This window comes from Lycorma delicatula, chromosome 1 (assembly GCF_047948215.1).
Source record: "Lycorma delicatula isolate Av1 chromosome 1, ASM4794821v1, whole genome shotgun sequence".
Lineage (NCBI taxonomy): Eukaryota > Metazoa > Arthropoda > Insecta > Hemiptera > Fulgoridae > Lycorma > Lycorma delicatula.
Window position 1 is genome coordinate 333828409 of NC_134455.1, and position 20689 is coordinate 333849097.

The following is a 20689-nucleotide window of genomic DNA, read 5'->3' on the forward strand; positions in this document are numbered from 1 at the left end:
TTTTTTATTTTCTACATGATTTATCTCAATTTATCATTTATAATTCTTTATAATCATTTATCTCAAAAACATATTGCTGATATTCTAGCAATTTCTTAAATTTATACAGTATAACCAATATTACAAAAGCACACTGTTTATATAATAATTTCTACTATTTTTCTATAATTGGATTGAAAAATCTTTATTTGTTATAAGAGAAAGAACACTTATGTACACTCAGTTAAGATGTTAGGGAAACACACGTCTAATTTCTAATCTGTGGACTATCCTGTTTACATTTAAGATGTACAAGAACATAAACACTTTATCATGCTTCTCGTATCAATATTATGTTATCACAATAGGATAATTATCAAGAACATCTTCGTAGTTTTTTTAACACAAATAATTTCAGCTAATATGAATTTTGAGTGATATACTTTCTTAAAAAAGGCTAATTTTAGGCGTATTTATCCATTACAATAGTAAGAGCAGCAGCAGCCTTATAAGTTAAAAAATTATAATGTTACATTATTAATAACAAATCTGTATAAAACTGCCAAATTTCAAAGGTCTCAAAACATTTGGAGGATAAGGATAAGCCCATCTTAATCTACACTGGCTGAGCTACCATGAGGGATGTCTATGTAGGTGGTTTGAAAAGTCTATATCAATTTAGTGGCCAGATCTGTATGGGAGTGAGCAGGTGCATTATTGTGGTAGAAAAAGGCTTTGTTTTGGGTCAATCGTGGACGTTTTTCATGCAACTTAATTTTCAAACAGTCCAATAATGATGCATAGTATTTGCCTGTAATCTCTAAACCTTTTTCTAAATAGTCGATAAGGATTATCCCTTGCAAATCCCAAAAGACAATTGCCTTAATCTTCCCAGGTGAAGGAAAGGCCTTCACCTTTACCTTTTACCTTCTTAGGTACAGACTCCCCGCTGGCAACTCATTGTTTGAATTGTTCCTTGGTATATGAGTGTAGTGGTGAATCCATGTTTGGTTTCAGTGATGAAACAAATAAAGCTTAAAATCCTGTGGTTTTCACTGAAACCGATTATTGAATACCTTGCATGATTTCGTTTTTAGCCAACTGTGAGTAACAGTGGCACCCATCTTACAGACAGCTTTTTCATGTTCAAGTATTGATGCAAAATATTATAAACCTGTTGAGTTGAAAGCAGCAGCAGTTTCACACACCTTCATTCTACTATCATACAACATCATACCATGAATTTTATCAATCATTTCTGGAGTAGTGACCTTAACAAGGCATCTTGTTAAGGTCACTACTCCAGAGTTAGGTGTCACTTGTGCTCGTTTGATCATTTTGAAACCACTTATAAACTGTTCTAATCGAAGGTGCAGATTGACCATAATATTTATTCAGTTTTTCTTTAATCTCCTGAGGTGATTTGCTCTATCATCTATTTTTTTGAAATCACTTGACTTTCTTGATTCAAACAGATGCCAAACAAAGAAAAATTGATACTTACATATTAGCCTGTCGACCATAACTATAATGATCACATAACTTTGAAAATACTTCAAAGTTACAGGATCATTAACATATTAAAAATTTAAGAATTATTACTTATAATTATAGAAATAACTTAACCTACGCTCGCTTTGAACACTAACCTTGAATAATTAACAGTAATGTTTTGATTATTTAAATAATTAATAATTGAAATATTTACTGAATATTATTTAAATACTTAAAACATTACTGTGTTAGTTAGTCAAGGTTTAGCGAGCAAAGCGGGTGTAGGTTAAGTTTGGTTAAATTGTATTTATAAAATAAATAAATATAAATGGTTATAAAAATGGTAATATTATGGTTATATCGGGTGATATTAACAATAACCCAAAAGTTTGCAATTTATTGGTTAATGGGCTAATACATAAGTACTGAAAAATTAAGTGATCAGGTTGAAACTTGGTGTGTGTTTCAAAAGATGCTACTAACTGAAAATCCTCTCAATATGCAGCAATGGTGCCAACTTTCAGACTTTGCATGGACTTTTCAAACCACCCTTGTACAATCATTTTATGAATAATCTAGTAAATGATAAAAATTTAAGTTTTATCACAAATATCAGATGAAGTCATACCTTTCTGACCACAGTTAGTATGTTGTTCAGCACAATGAGATATGTAAAACTATAAATATGGAATAGCAGGCACATAAAAATATATAATATGTTCCAAGACCATAAAAATGACAAAGTAGCAAAAGTAAGAAAGATAAGTGAAGATTTGATAAGATTAAATGTCAAAAGTAAAATTCTCATAAAAACAATAAAAATGGATTGTAGACATAAACAAAATCAATGAAGGTTTTTCAGTTAATTTAATAAGAGCTAAAATGTCACACAAACAATCAATTTGAAAAAAAATATACCGATTACAAATTAATAATGAAAATAATCATTTGATAATTTGCCTACTACATAAAGTTTCTTTATCATTTCTGTACAAGACATTTTTATTAATTCTACATGAAACTCTTTGGGGAATTTCATCTTCAACTCTACACAAAAAAATGAAATCAAAACATATCCCATCAAGTATTTTTCACAATTTATTTAATATTTAAATTGAACAATGTTCACACATACAACCACGCTTTTTTAAAATAGAAATTTGTCCCAGAATTTATTTTCAAAATAAGTGATCATTCTTTTTTAAAAAAAAAGTATTTATGGGCAAGTATGACTTTATGGTTCGCACTACTTCATAGAGAGAACTTTTATTTGATAATTTCCCTACTACACAAAGTTTCTTTTTCATTTCAACATAAGGGTTTTTTATTAATTCTACATGGAATTCTATGGACAATTCCATCTTCAACTCTATGCAAGAATGAAATCAAAACACATTCAATCAAGCTTAACTTTCATTCAACCATTTTCCTTCTATATGAAGTTTCCTTTATATTTTCAGAATAAGACTTTTTTTTCTACATACAACTCTACGACTAAACATATTTGTATTGAGCTAATGATTTTTTTTAAACCATTTATATACTAAATCTAAATGAAAGAATGTGATGAAAAAATGTCTCAACTTATTTTTAAATAGTATCTGAATAGTGTTCCATATTTACTAAATTCATTCTGTCTTGATTTTATGTACCATTTAAAGAACATAAAGGTAGATTTTTTTAATAACTAACCGGAACTCCTCTGCTTCTGCCACCACCATCACTCAAATATGTAAATCCTCGCCTGTTTACCTCCGCAAGGACAATATCTTACTAGCCTCTTCACTAGCGACCATCTCCTTCACAGTTCAAAGGAGATCAGCATATGTTTTTCCTTGGGATTTGACTATTACAGTCGGATGTTGGCAACAGATGGAGTGGTTTGCTTGACCACGTTTTTGTAATTCCTTATGGTCACCTCTGTAGGTAAAACAACCTTAACTTTCTTTTTTCCCCTCTCGAGCTGTGTATTAACATTTTTCATGTACATTCATCAATCCTTCCACCTGGCAGGACAAAAATATCTGGATTATACTAATCCTCATGCAGTAGTAGTTTCTTCAGCCCAGAGATAATTTGTGCAACACCACTCTCCTCCCCAACTGATGAATCAAAAAACACTAAACCTTTTCAATTGCACCAGCAACCCTAGCACTGCTGAAGATTCCATAGTCACCTTTCTAAGTTTATTCACCAGTTTCTGTGACGAGGTGCCTATACCATCTTTGAATCTTGCTATTTCTTTAAAGTAACATATTTCTCTCTAATTTGGCAGGATAACTACCTGTTCCACCCTCTAAAAAAAAAATCTCGGCCATTTCTTCCTTACCAAATTATTACTGTATTAACTCCTCATCTATAAGCCATGTAGTGAGGACGTTGACCATATCTTGCTCCCAGAGCTGCTCCGTCTACGTCTGCATATCCCTGTTGACCATCAACTTACAGTGTGACTACTTGTACAGCAAATTACTACAACTTCTAAGTCCTTTGCTTTCTCAAGGGCTCAAGCAGCACTTTCTTTAACCTCTTCCTTTGTATTAACATTCTGATTAATAAGCTTATTCAGCAACTTTAATTCTTCTCAGATGATCTAAATCAGTCCCCTCGATGATATTGCCATCGCTGCTGTCTTCTGTCTTGAGTTACTTCCTTTTTTCTTTTAGGGACTTTTCCTGTACTGCCTCTGTTTCAATTGACGACACGGTCCTAACAACCTCCATGAGCCTACAGGTACTCGCCTCCAACAAACTAGGTCGTTGTCTACTTGGTTTGCTGGAATCTTCTTCTACAACGTCTCAATTACTATGAATTTAGTACAAGCACAGCAATTATCGATGCTGTATACCTACTAGATGAAAACATGACAACTTTTATAACACAAATATGTAACCAGTAAAAACAATAGCTTATTAAACAAAGCAACGATAGTCTGTTATCAGAAGATAACAAAACAATAAAAATTAATTTTAACCAGCACTTATCAGTCTAAGCTATGGTAGTCAACCATCCACAACTGATAAAAATTGTAAATAACTATACTATCTACTAAAGATAAAAACAACTCCCCAGTAGTAAACAAGTCAACCTACTGACACACTATCACTAGCACTAACTTGCTGCCAAGGCAATAAGGTTGATCAACTAAAAAACTAAATTGAAAAATCACAAAAATTTAGAAGATGCTTCCAGTAATATCCACCAACTATCAATCCTCCAAACCAGAAACAAAAACCGTTGAACTGATAAAACCAAAAACAAACAAACAGAGCGCACAAAAATATGTCTGAACTCAACAGAATTTCTAACTCAACTGTTGGTTCATATTTAGTAGTAAATAAAATACATTGTTCAGTTATCTTTAAAGAATATTTTCATAAGTTATAATGATCATTATATGTGTCGCATTTTTAATTTAATTTGTATTACATTCTTGAAGAATGTTAACTGTATGAAGTGTAAATTTGGACTAAATAATATTAGAATTAAATACATTATTAATATAAAATATCAGCTGTTAACAAGGCCAACTGAATTGTAACAACTTATATTACTTTACATAAATAAGAAGGTAGTTAGTTAATTTCCTTATTTATAAAATAATAAGGAGGAAATAATACACGAGTTTGAACACCGCTTGCGTGTCTGAATATTTTTAGAGTAGTTGGGACTTTGATAGGTTCGAATAAAAGAAAAAGAATGCTAATCAAAAAACTTTTTTATGCATAAGACTGCATTTTTATTCAGGATTTTTAAACAAAATTCACATATCCAAAATCACTCTTATTTATTTAATAAAATGAATTTGATGATACAGAAGGTGATAAAAAAAACTATTTTACAGATTAAAGTGGTAGTGTCACCACCTCTCTGTTAACCTGTCATAATTGCCAGAGGGGGGGCTAGTTACGCCCCTTGATATCCATGCAACGCTGTCTCAATATTTTTAAACGACAATAAAAAGTATTTATTTAAAAAAATTAACATAAAATTTTTTTAAAATAAAGAATAATTATTTAAACATAATTAATGGAAAATGATGTAAATAATTATGGATTTTAAAGTAAAATAAATGTTAATTTTTATTTAACAAACTGAAAATTTAACTAGTAGGTTATGGTAACCAGTTTCTCCAGAGTAAAATCTGTGATCATGCATCCATGTTAATTTTTTTTGTGCTTGATGATATTGCCATATAAGCTTGAAACTTGAGGGTAAAATGTGGAAATGGAATTTTGTAGCATATGAAAAATGCCATGTCTGACTGGGATTTAACCCAGGACTTCTGGGTTAGAATCTAAATATAATTTAAATCTACTAAATGTGTTAAAAATCTAGGGATTTGTAAAGTTGTGAACAGCAAGGTATGAACAGTACCTTGCACAGAGCTGTGAACAATAAAGTAGTATTAAAATAAATAGTTTATTATAATTAAAGACCAACTGATTAACATTTTCTCTAAATAAACAATGAGAGCTTATAGATAAACTTGAGATTATCATGCAATTACAAACATTTTGATTCCTTGAGGAGTTTTAACACTGATAAACGCATACCTATTTACATCATTCTAAATAAGTAGAAATATTTGTTCTAAGTACTCAAACTTTAATGGATAACTACTTGAATGGATTACTGATGCTGTCAGATAAAAAAATGGATGAAGTCATATACATGCTTTGTTTTATACATCAATAAAAAGAGATGCTCAATAAATTAGCCTATGTGAACTTTTTTTACCTTAATGGAGTGTATCCATTAATATTTTTCACGTTAATAAAACAGCAATCAGGTATAATTTCCAACTTATAATGTGGAATGTAAGTTTTTAATACAATATTCTGTATTTTATGTGGAACTGAGTGTAAAAATGCTGCTGACACTTTTACCAGGTGTATTACCAGTACCATTTCAATTATCTACAAACTGACTGTACATGGGTATTATGAAGGTCAGATATCACTTCCCAATATGAAATTATTTTTAAGTTGATGAGTATTATGTAAAACACCTGCTACAAAAAAACGTGAAGTTCATGTAACTTAGATTGGTGATACAGACAATTGATTTCATTAAAACTGATAGTCAAATGATGAAAAATCACCTTACCATTAAATATTAACATTTTTATCATTCTACTGTTCACAAAAATTTTAACTAAATTAAATGTGTAGTAATTTTATGCCTTTCTTTATATCTTTTAATTTCACAACACAACACTAAGATGCAGATGTATGCATGCATGCAAAGAATAACTCTGAGAAAAAACTAAAATGAAATAACAGGTAATCGGCATCATGCTACTAACTACCATTAAAGCATGAAAAGAAAGTAAAAATTACAAAATACTGAACTTTGGTATAACTATTTTAACATTTAGTATTTTTCAAATACTTTTATAATTTGTATGAAAAATTACTAAATTATGGTAATTAACTGCCATCCTACTGCTGTTATCATAAATTATTTAACCAATTTCTTTATAAAATGATAAACTGAAAATAAAGTCTAATGTACGTATATATTTCATAAAACAATGTCACAAAGTTTACAAACTGGTTAGAAAAGAAAAAATCTAATCAAAAATATAAATACAACTGTAAATATTTTAAAAACACAAACACTGATTTAAAACAATGAATCCACATAAATGGTAGGTACTAAAAATACATATACACAACAGAAGGTAAAATGAACTTATCATAATACAAGACTATGAGTAAGGATCCAACATCAAAAAGATATTTTCACAGGCAGATGGTATAACTAAAGCTAAAAAAATCACACCCTATAATCATCAATGGATACTCAATAAACTAGGAAGGTAGTAAAGAAGAACATCACAATTCTCATTTGTGAAACTTGATCAACAATAATTGGTTTGCTTGCACTTACTAGCAATCCTAACAAGAAACCTACTTTTAAGAAATATAATAATTAACAAAAAAATACTAACTATATGGACACTTATTAAAGCTGTACTGTGTGAACTTATTGAGCATTTTCCAAAAAGTTGAACAGAAAAATTAAAAATTGGGTAAATAAATTCTTTAATTGAAACAAACATCAATAATACCATTTCAGTATCATGGAACTGTTCAATATAAAAACAGTAAGAACAAAATTCTGTAAAAATGAAAGAAATTTATTTTAAATTATTGAATATGTTTTAACAGAATGTCGAAAATTTTTTGACCACAAATAATTTGTGTATGAGAAATTGTAATATTAAAATTTCTAGCAAAACTTGGTACTTGTCTACCAGTATCACAAATGAGAGTAGTAGAATGTTCTCCAAATTGATCAGCAATGGCATATGACAATAATTTAAATAATTCCATTGATAAGAGAACTGAAACTAGATGGCAACAGCCAAATAAATTGGTAAAGGTTAGAGTAAATAATACAAACAGAATGCACTGCCTGGGAATGGAAATAAAAAGATTACTGAAAATAAATATACCATAAATAATTACTGAACACAGAATAAATTCTGTACCTTCAAACAAAACATAAAATAAGACGAAAAAGTATTCTATGAAGCCAAAAGGATTAACAACAGAAACAGTCTGCACGGACATTTTGCCAAAGGGGTAAAATAAAATTGAATAGGTTAATATTCAAATGGAGTAGACATGGTGTAACTAACACAATATAAAAGGGTGTGAAATTAAATTTGTAAAACGATGGAAAAGATAAAAAAATAATTGAATGAAGATTATTTGGACTATCTAGGAAGGAGAAAGAACCACATGGAAGTCATAAAATTAGTAGGTTTTCAGCTTAAAAGTAGACTAATATTTCAACCATGAATATTTGATTCCAGTTTTTATTTACAATGAATTGTATTTAAAAAAAAAATATTGATGATGGCATGTAAGACTAGACATAGGAGCTTAATTAGCTAACACTGGGGACTGGCTGGTTGCTAGACAAGGTTGTACTTCCTATTGTACATATGCTGAATTGCAAGCTCTTGCTGAACTAACCCTTGCTGATTATGTTAAAAGAAGATTATGGGCAATGTTTAAGGTCTTGATCTGAGTCATTTACATCTTAGACCTAGTGTTTTTACAGATAAAAACACTAAATGTATGATTCTATCTTAATAATTGTGTCACTAGTCAAGTCACCTGGACATGGGATATTGAAATACCACACAATTATTTATCTGATTTCCTTCACAAAAAAAGGAAAAAAAATGGAGGTACAATAACATGCAAAGTAATCTGAAGACATGGACCTTTTTGTTTATTCCTATGTTGTGGCTAAACTGCTTGACCATACCAATTATTTAAGTTATCTTTGGTTATTTAACAATCTTCATGTTATAAATAGTGTTTTAAGTTTTTTATTTTTTATTATAAAATCATATTTTCATATATTTTGTTCTGGATAAAACCCCAAGAAAGCGTTCGAAAATTGTTTCTCTTTCTGAGCATACAAGTATAATGCAATAAATAGCTTCTAAGTATGATGTTGGACTACAAACAGTAAATACGATTTAAAATAATTTAAAGAAACTGGTTCCTTTTCACCTAAAAGGGAAGGCAAATTTAGCCATAAAAGAAAAACAGCTCCAACACTGGATTATTTTATTTTAGTAAAAAAAAAAGAAGTAAACTTGATCCAAAATTATCAGTTGTGCACTTAAAATCGAGAATTAGCAACCCGTGGAACAGATATACATGTTACTGATACATGCCAATCTCTTGCAGCTGGACAGAAAGCTCATCAGCCAGTTAAAAAGCAGCTTTTAACACCAGTAATGTGTAAAAAAGGCTCTTGTCAGCGAAAGCACATCCTAACTGGACCAAAGAAGACTGGAGAAATTGTATATTTTCCGATTATTCACATTTTATGTTCAGGGACAAAGGGTTCTATACTTTAGAAAAGCAATCAGATGAAAACTACCACCAACTCATAAACAACAATTAGTTAACATCCTCAGAAAACAGATGTTTTGGGGTTGTTTCACATTTGATGGCCTTTGTTCATTACTTTCAGTAGATGGTATGTTGAAACGTGATACATATATCTACATTCTGAAGGAAAGGGTTGTGAAACAACTTCAAGACAAATTCCCATAAGGCAAGAAAGTGTTCCAACAAGATTTGGTGCCATGTCATACTGCAAAAAAGTGGAAAAATTTTTTGATAAAATAAACATTTTCAAGTGCTCCTGTGGCCAGGCAACTCTCCAGACTTAAACCCAATGGAAAATCTTTGGGCAATAGTCAAAAAATGACTTTCAAAATGAATTGTACAATAAAAATTGACTTCATTAAACAACAATATTGGTATGGTTTAATGATGAAGAAATCAAAAAAATGTGTAGTACACTTGGTGAATCGATGTCAAATTGTTACATGAAGTGTAAAGTTAAGAATAAAGGACATAAGTACTAGATATTCACAAATTGTACAGATATGACTTTTTTCTAAATAAAGCAACTTTTTAATAAAAAATATCTGTGTTGGATTAATTTGTATGCTATTGTATGTCGTGTGTAATTTCAATGAGTTTAAGGGCAATCTCTATATCCCAGAGTAATTAAGGTTGAAGATTACAGATGCAATACAGAAAATAAGAGGGAAAGCCTTAAAAAAGTAGCTATTAGGAAAATGTGTTGATGGAAGACCGGGATGATATTGATTTCAAGTCTTAGAAAATAATATCGGGTTAAAAGTACAGGTCCAACACAGGCAATACTATGGCTGAGAAAATTTAAAAGACTGCATTCACAAATTTTTAGTTTCTTGCTTTTGAAATTTTCAGAAAGATATCTACATATGTTTCAACTAACTGTGAATCTGACAAACACTGATTTATTTTCAAAAAATCTAAATCATATAATAAATGACACACATCATAATTATTTTACAAGCATTTTGAAATAACATACCAAAAAATCTGGAAGTCAATTTACACGAATGAAAAAATAAAACAACCAAGGGTGATAATGATGATGTAAACATAAGTCATTAAACTCACCCTTAATGTGTCATAGAAAATACCAGGAACACAGGCTGCATGCGTTAATGTGAAATTGCTTTTAATTTTACTCAATTTCAAAATTATTCATTTATTGGCACAAAATGGCAATTTATTAAAAAAATGAAATAAATTGAAATAAGAATGATAAAAAATTGCAATGGAATTTTGGAAACAATAAACTATGAGAACTGTTACATTAATTAAATACAAATGATGCTAAATCTCTTTTTAAATTAAAATAATGATAATTCAATCATCTTAAACAAACTGATGTTAATCAGAACTTGCTTTTAATTTTTTAAAGAATTTGTACCGGCTACTAATAGTGCAGCTGTCATTTAAGTTTCAGTTATTGGTTTAGGATCTATATGACATGTTCAAAGAGAAAAGGCTTAAAATGTTTATCATTTCAGTTTTAAAATCTGTTCATATTTGTTTATACATTCTGTACCATTAAAGTGAGTTTTTTTCAACTATAAGGGAAAATATGTTACTAAGAAAATCAGTAATTAATAAATACAATAAAACATATTAAAAATATACAACTATTTATAAATATGACATGAAAATGAAGTCGATTAAAATTTTAACTTTTATGTTAAGAGTATGAATTAAAATTAAAATTAACAAGAATGATGATTAAAATCAATCTTATGTTATAATTTATTTAATGACATAATACCTTATTTTATATTCTTTTATCTTGCGCAATGGTATTCCTTAGAGTGTAAACATGTGGAATCAGTTTAATTTCTTCAAAGATTTATCTTATTTACCAGTTTTTGTATGAGCCAAAAAATAAAAAATACCTTTTACTTCACTTGTTTCCTTGTACTACAACTGAAAAGGTTGTGGTGAAATTATATGAGAACAGGACATTCCTGAAAATGAAATTGCTAGCTGTGCTCAAGAATTAGCAGTAGCTGTACTAGAGAAAGAGCTGAGTGAAGTGGTCTCTCATGGAGCTAGAACTGTATAGTAATTGCACAATGGTATGCAAAGCCAAGTGAAGCGAATTTTACAAGTAAACTATATATATTTATTTTTAATTCTTACAAAACAAAAGGATTCTAAGAATGTTTCAAGTACTGAATAATTAAATTCCTCAGTTTATAAAGCAGTTACTGGCAGAGTATAAATGAGAAGTTCTGGATAAGAGTTTGTGTTCAGTTTCTTCTAAACTGGATGTAAGAAAAATGAACACACATTTTCTCTTAAGCACTTTTTTAATGCTTAAGAGCACGTTTTTATATTTTATTTTTTTAAATCAATTTGTTTTATTTCTTTTTTAACTATTAATTGATGTGATCATATAAAAATCAAAATGTATTTTATTAATAAATTTTCATTTTTTCTGAATGCTTCTGAAGTGATTCTCTTTGAATTTTTATTTTATTAATCATCGTTAATATTAATTTAATAGCAGCATTCAATAATGGTCCAAAATTTAACATATTCAATTATGATAATCTGTTTATAGTCAATGTTTTACTTCAACACACCTCTGAATTTTGGTATTTTTCCAGAAGCTATTAAACAGAATAAAATTTTTATATGGAAATATTTTCAAGTAATCAAATTCTAGTAAAATTTTTGAATCAACAGTTCCCAATGCATTAAATGATTAAAAATACATTTAAAAAACTGATTCATTAAACAAAAGTAATAAGTTAATTTTTCAAAGTCAACACTAAATTCATTTACTAAAAACACAAAGAAATTAATCATTTACTAATTTCATTAAATACTATAAACACTGCCTTATGCTATCAAAACACAGGAAATAAATATATATAGAGTATATATCACAGATTTAATTTTTAATGTAAGCAGATTCTTTCTAAGAAGTAATAAGAATTAAGCAGATAAAATAGTATGAGGAAAAATTATAGAACAGGAAAAAACTTATACATAAATATATTTAATAGAAAATTAAATTTAACAAAGAAGATTTTATAACTAAAATTTCAGCAGTAAGTGATTAAGACAAGCATATTTAACTACATAACAATACAAAACGCACAAACACAAATTACTGTACATTATAAGTTCAGATATTAGTTTAACAGAACAATAAATGTGTTGCCAATACATAATGTTATTTTCTTTTAAAGTAATTATTTTTGTTTTATCACACACCAATTATTCAAACAAGTGAACTATTTTTTAGGTGCAAGTTCCTATTAGCTTTTGTGCAATAAAAATTGCTGCATAAAGAGCAACTGAAAAATTAATACTGGACTTACAGCTCATTATGAGACGGTATGATCTCAAAATTAGACTAATATAAATATGGCATGCATGCACTATGTTTATGAATAAAAACTGCTAAAAATCAGTCTTATCTTATAAAGTTTTGTTAGCTGTGAAATTCAAAAAAATCACACACTGAAATAAATAAAATGATATTGTATTACTGCTAATATTATTTTATATTAACAATATTATTGTTAATATATATTACTGTTATTACTGATATTATTATTAATATATCTTTAAATGTTTTGGGAAAATGGAAGAATAATAGACTCATTCAACATAAAATTGTAAATTTAAGTTAAACAGAAATAATCAACAGTTAAAAAAAATTTAGAATATACTAGTTTAGAAGGAGATAATTTTAGTAACAGTCATAAAATATAACAGTTTGAAGATTATGAAAAAGAGCTATAATAAACAGTAATTAAATTGGAATTGGATGGTAAAATTTTGCCAGGAAAAAATTGTTTACATAAAATCTAAACATACGTGGCTATTTTAATAATAGTTGAAAAATCATCAGTAGATATTTGAAAAGCATAAATAAAGAATAAATAGAATAACAATAAATAAGCAAATAAATAAATAGTAAGAAAAAACTGACAAACAGTACTAAGGTAGCACTACAGAACTTTTGTTATAATAGAAACAACTGTTGTTATCTAAAATAACATCCAATTAAGTTGTGATCGGCAGTTAGAATCAGAAGTATAGATCATTTAATATTTTAAAGCTGAATTTACACATTCACTGCGGCTGCCTGAAGCAATAACACTGTTCCTGTTACAAAAGTTGTTTTATACAGTTTTGTAAGTTATGTTTATCAATTAATATTTTTTTAATTATTTTATTTATACTTCTTCTGCAGTAACTATTGATGATGTTTATTTAACAATTGAAATGGCCATCTAAGTTTAATTTTATTTAAAAAACTTTTGTAGATTGTTTTTTGAGTGTAATCTTGTTTTATTTAAACATCATTCATGTCCGGAAGACTCAGGTGAGTATCATATGAGGCTTTATAAAAGTAAAACTTAAGAAATTTGAAAGAAAACTGTCTTTTTTATCTTGCTTTAAAATAATAAAAAGTATAACTTTTATCTTAACAAAGGTAAAATTCTCTTTTATCGCTGTTATAAAAACAATGGCTCTGGGGATCATGAGTGACACCCACAGCCAACTTTTTGTATGATTTTTGGAAATCATACCAAAAAATGGTATAGTTGTGCTCAAGATTTCAAGCATTCTGTACTGGAGATACTAGGAAAAATCAGATGCAGTAGAAGTTTTTGTTTTCTTCATATACTGAATAACCAGTTCACACAAAAATTCAGATAATATTTAGCCCTACAAATAACATTTTCACTATACTTACCACAAAAACTGGCTACAAAGTAAACAACATTACTTTCACAGAAAGAAAATTGATTATGCCTTTTATATCTCGTGTACTTAACTTAAAGCCATTAAAAGAGTGGGCTAGGTAGTATAAAGTAATATACCTCTCTCTATCATAAAACAATACCTTACATGTAAACCTTTACCACAGGGGAAGAATGCTCCTTTAAACAACTTAAATAACAGTTGGGCACATTTCAAATAGCAAAAATCTCAAATACTGTAATAGGATATTATGCACTGCATCCCTATTTTTGTAAATAATTATGAACTCTAATTTTACACTCTACTAAGTGTAACCAAAGAAAAAGTAACTAAGTATAAAATTTAAACTCCAGAGTTTATAAATGAAAAGTAATTTAACAAGTTTATAATTACAATGGTTAGAACTAAAGTAAACAAAACCAACATTTTGAAAGCAATTTAATATTAGAAATTTTAGTATAAAAGATACTAATAATTTACATTAATTATTACAAATTATTATGTATATTAATATGAGTAGTTTGCATTTGAAGGATAGTTTAAATCCCTTTAAACAGGTAATCAGATGTCTATTCATAATACCATACAACACATTCCTCAAATTAAGAAATTTTCACTACAGCATTTAACAGAACTTTCTTTTTATTTGAATGAACTGTAAAGAAAACACTAGACCAATACAAGGTAGTTAAAAGTGAATTTTTTTATTTTTTGAAGAAATGCTTCATGAATACTACAATATCATTAAAAAAAAACAAATTATTGTTAGCTTATACTCAGAGAATGACACAAAAGGGTTTATAATAGTTACAAAATAGTTTTGGAAACATTGTGCTAAGTGGATAAAAATATTAGGTAGGCTATCACATACGCTTGAAAATTATGCTTAATATTAACAAGTATACTAACTGATACATTTAGTTGAGACTGTTGTTTAAATGGAGATGACTGGTAATACAATTAAAAAAAAAAATGCAATTCATGGTAAAAGGAAATGAAATGATTACATTTGATATCACAAACAGTTTAAAATTTCCATGTGTATTTATTTTTATCATTAACATGTAATTCCATCATTCTTTTTAATATATATGAATTTATTATAGATAGTGGACAGATTTTGACAATTAATTGTGATTATGTTCTGATTCATACAGAAATCTTTTCCTTTACATTTAAATCTTCTTAATCGATATTTTTATACTTATATTATATTGTAGACTGGGGAAAGGTTAACTGTGGCTAATATTTACGATTACTTCTTAAAAACAAATCCTCAGGGCAGTATTAATTCTATAGTTAAGAAAACTTGTGAGGCAACTCCATCTAGCTGGGCTACTGGTTTTAGACTTCTAAATGGGCGAAAAATAAACAGGGTAATCCTGCTGCGAAAAACAAGAAAAAATTGTTTACAAAACTAGCCATGAAGTTAAATATAGTGAATTTGTAATTACTGCCATACGAAGGATATTTCACAATTATTTTATGGAAACCAACGTCCAACCATTTCAGATTCTAGCAGTAGTAAATAATGACAGAAATCATCCTAATCTAAGTTTAAGGACTTCCTGTTAATTAGTGAAATATATTGGATTTGTTTTTGGAAAAGGAGATTGAACATCTGTTATGATTGAACGCGATGTCATAATTTGCTGGTGGCATTCATATTTAACAGACATTAAAAAATATAGGGAAGAGGGAAGAAGAATAGTATATTTGGATGAAACTTGGGTGCATGTAAGTCATAATTGCAATAAAGTGTGGCAAGATGTCACGATTAAAACACCAAAAGATGCTTTTTTAGCAGGATTATAGACTGGACTGAAAAAAATTGTTTCTAATGGGATTCAATTTTTTGTAACCTATGCTGGAGAAGAGGAAGGATTTCTTAAAGGTGGCAATTTAGTTTTCCTGGCCAAAAAGTAAAGTATTGACTATCATGATGAAATGCAGAGCTCATATTATGGGAATACTTCCAAAGGAAGTGTTATTGTTATGGATGATGACCCTATCACTCAAGGAAGAAAGAAAACATTCCTAATACTGCTTCAAAGGATTACATTAAGCTTACATTACATAAAAAAAATCGGTTATCCAGAAGATGCTCTAAAAAGAACTTCTAATGAAGTAAACAAGGTTAAACATAAATTTCAAACTCGTGTCACTGATAAATGGCAAAGACAAAAAAATATAATTTTTGTTTACCACTATATCACTGCAACCTTAATCCTATTGATCTCATATGGAGTCAGATTAAATGGTTTGTGATTAAATATAACAACACATTTGAAATGGATGATGAACAAGAACTAATAACCAGGGAATTTGCTACAGTAAGTGTTTCACAATGGAAAAATTACTGCAATCATGTGAAAAAAGAAGAAAATGTAATGTGGCAAGTCGCATTTCATTTTCTTATGCAAGACAATATGAACCTTTAATAATTCAGCTGAACAATAATGAGTTTAAAGGTCAAGACGATGATAATGCAGATAGTGAGTGCTCAGTAAATATTTAGGATAATTAATGTAACATTTTTATTTTAAGTTTATTCTATAAATGTATAAAAGAGTGTACTGTGTGTGCTGATGGAATATAAACGAATGAAAAGTGAAAAAAAATTCAATATCTTGAATTAACACAGCCACCCTGAAGGTTTTTTTTGAAAATTCATTATTTAAATCTAAATGAAAAAAGAATCAGGTAAGTCTGTACTCAGTAAAAACTTACGTCGCTATTATCTAGGTTTGTACAAATTATTTGAGAATGTTAAACTGTAGAAAGAATGTCAGTGTATTCTAATCAATAATCTCAACTAAATGCGTCATTGAGTATAATTAATATTTTTTAAATTCAGACAGGACCTAGAAAAAAAATGTATAAATTAGTCACATGATTTACCAGTCAATTAGTGTTGTTTAACCTGTACATTAATCATAATTTGCAATAAAATTAAACATAACATCCATAAAATAACTTTTCCATTAAAATTTAATTATTACAAAAGAGACTTTCAAATACGTAATCCAAATCTTTAAATTATTTTTAGAAATATAACTGCTTATTGCATTATTGAATTGTGAGTAAATAAAACAAACCTTATGATCTCCCATGCAAGTGGTACTTCCCATCAATCCATACTCAACACCAGAAGAGTCATCTATCTGAAATTTATCAAAAAACAACAATGTATATAAATTCACTATATAATTTAAAGCCGTTAAAAATTTATCTTTAATTCCTGGCTTCTTTTCAAATACTTTAACTGAAATGTCTGGCTATGTAAGTATAAGGTATGGAATCTCAATTCTTGGAATGCAACTGTAAAAAACATTTTTTTCTGAATATTATACTTACGATTAGTGGCTACTATTGATTTAGAAGTACTCCGTTAAGTGCCTCTTCACTGATTTAGGTGTTAATCCTATATCTGTAACTTTTTTTTGGACTACTCTTTATCATATTTTCATGAATATCAGTGATGTAAGAAAATTTTTTGACCTTTTAACCTTTATTTATAGTTTTTGTTTCTGGAAACAGTCAGAAATTATAAGGAGCTAAGTCAGGTGAATACGCAAGATCGTGAGCTTCCAAAATGTGATCTAAAATATAAGTCTTACGTCTTGGTTAGTGCAGCTTAACTGGTTCGTAAGTTCCGATCTAAGCATTTTAGGATGAAACGATATTTGCTTTTTCTGTAACCAGGTTACCATTTCTGATTTCTTAGATTTTGTGGTAGTCCTTATTGTATTGATTATGGTAGCCAAAATTATCTAGCACAACAACCCGTAATGAAGATATTTAGACAGTTTGTTTTCTACCCATTTCATGAAATTTTTGGGGTTCATGTTGTCGGGAAAATTCCCACTCAATGCGCTACTTTTTCATATCAGCAGAGTTTTTATGAATCCCACCTCGCTGCTAGCATGTACGATTATCGCTCGGTTTCCTTTTGATATAGGATTATGTATGCCGAGATCAGAATTGTTTGAGATATGAGAAGATAAAATGTACGTTTCATTGTTACATAAACAATGGGATGTTTTTCTTCTTTGTAATGTTTAATACATCTTAAAAAATGTATTCTTTGTATTTTATCATTTTCAATGAAAACAATTCATTTATTTTTTATTTATTCTTTTGCATTGAAATCCGAAGGATTTCAAAATTTTCCTGATGCTCCAGACATACCCAGAAAACTCTTTCAGTTTATTACAAATATGTTTAGCTGTACGAAGCACTTTTGCTTGCAAATAGAAATCATAATCAATTCACCTTACTAAACATTTATCGAAACCATCTAAATTAGTCTAAATTCTGTTTTCCAATTTACATTTTTCTGGGGTTTGAAACGAGCATTCACCCTCCATTTTTTACTTTTCTAATAGTTTTAACAGTCCTGGCTGAAACCCCATATGGAGCTGCAGTTATCTCTAAAAATGATATACTTAGAACAGCCTGTTCTTTTAACTGATCTCTCTTTCCATAAACTGATTAACATTCCATATAATTTCTTGAGCTTAAATATGGTGAGTTTCCCTCCAAACTATGCAGGGTTTTGATGTAAAACCCTATATAACAGTTCAGAGATTACTAAAAATATGCAAGAAAATAAATAATAATATAACAAGTAACATTAAAAAATATAATAACCAATATAAATATAATAACTAATATTAAAATATAACTACAAAAATATTATATACAAGATAATGCACTCAACATATGAAAAACCAAAATACAGATGAGTATAAACAAATTAACTTTATATGGCACACACTACATCACAATTAAAATGTAATAATAAGATTCTTAATGAATTTGCTATTTATGTACAAATGTGTCATGTTATTAGTAATCGGATAATGTCATCTGGTTAGATTGCAATTATAAATAACAGGCTGTTGTGTTTACATTTTATATACAAATGTGTCATACTATTAGTAATTGGATGATGTCATCTGGTTAGGTAGTACAACAAACCTTGCTTGCCTGTCCTGTATAAGCCAGCCAATTGTTCAGCTGAAAGAGACAGGGGCAAACCTTCAGATCACAAAGTATACTGTAAAGCAAGGAAAGGAAAACTGCAGATGTGTTTTTGAGAAAACATTTTCATCATTCATGTTGAACTGAATGCAGTACAAGATGGTTTCCGCTATGGTAAAACTGCCCTCAAGTAGATTTAAGTGGATATAAAAGAGGAAGTTGTGAAAATAAAAAAGAAAAAAGGATGAATGTCAGAGTTTAAATAAGAGGGGCAGAACAGATAATTTAAAACAACTAGGTAAGTTAATGTTAATGTAATATCAATTAACCTTCTTTATGATTTACGATTAACAGACTTATACAAGTACAAAAATGAACTGCAAAATAAATTTAATGATACAAAAAATTATTATTAAAATTTATATTTAAAAATGCAAAGCCTAACTTGAAATGTCAATAGAATGTTGTTAAAGATGTTCTACGGGAGAATTCAAAACTGAATGAGGAAATCATTCTGAAAGATGAAAACAATACTTTTGTGACTTGTCAAAAAAAGGTTTCCAATATATTTAATACGTATTTCTGTAACATAGCTAATAACCTTGGGAATCAAATAACTAATGATAGATATGCATTAACATCTATTGACAGACATGATTATGTTTTCAGAGAAAATTATATTCAGAATTCAATTTTTTTATACTCTGTAACAAAAATCACAGATTGACTGTCAGAGAACTTGCAGAAGAGGTTAGCATCACAATATGATCATGCCATGACATCTTGACTGAAAAACTGAACATGCATCATGTTGCAGCAAAGTTTGTTCCTTGTTTGATCACTGAACAGCAGAAAGAACGTTGAGTGTATGTTTGTTGGCAAATTCTTGAACAAGCCAATGACAATGAAACATTCATGCAAAGGATCATAACAGAAGACGAAAACTGGGTTTACAGCTATGACACTGAGAAAAAAGCTCAATCATCACAATGGATTGGCAAAGGATTTCCATGCCCCAAGAAAGCACATCAGTCTCGATCCAATGTCAAAGTGATGCGTCTATTTTTTGATTTTAGTGGAATTGTGCATTTTGCATTCTTGCCTCAAGGTGAAACAGTGAACTGTGCATACTGTGAAGGTGTTTTCCAACGATTATGTGAAAAAATCTGCAAAAAGAGACCAGAGTTGTGGCAAACAACTCATGGTTCCTTCACCATGACAATGCGCCCACACACTCAGCTTTGTTAATTTGTCAGTTTTATGTGAAAAATTAGATGACTGTCCTCCCTCAGCCTCCCTACTCGCCAGACTTGGTGCCTTGCGATTTTTTCTTATTTTGGAAATTAAAATCAATGATGAAAGGAACTGCTTGAGACTATTGATGACATTAAAGTGAATTCATCCCAGACCATAAAGGCTATTTCAAATGAAGCTATCCATGACTGCTTCCCGACGTGGAAACATTACTGGGAAAAGTGTGTGAATCGGTGGAGGGGAGTACTTTAAAGGAGACACGAACCAATAATCTGTAAAATGAATAATAAAGATAAAAAAAAAAGTTTGGTTATTTTCTGAACAGACCTTGTATGATG

The 20689-nt window shown here is 29.2% G+C and overlaps 1 protein-coding gene across 1 annotated transcript in view; it reads right to left on the reverse strand.

Moving 5' to 3' along the window:
* 5PtaseI (inositol polyphosphate-5-phosphatase A) overlaps positions 1-20689 on the reverse strand; it is a 161418-nt gene that overhangs the window by 13080 nt on the left and 127649 nt on the right. The window contains exon 13 of the mRNA XM_075354957.1: positions 17210-17275. Coding sequence (XP_075211072.1) covers positions 17210-17275 — 66 coding nt within the window. The remainder of the gene's footprint in view (positions 1-17209; positions 17276-20689) is intronic.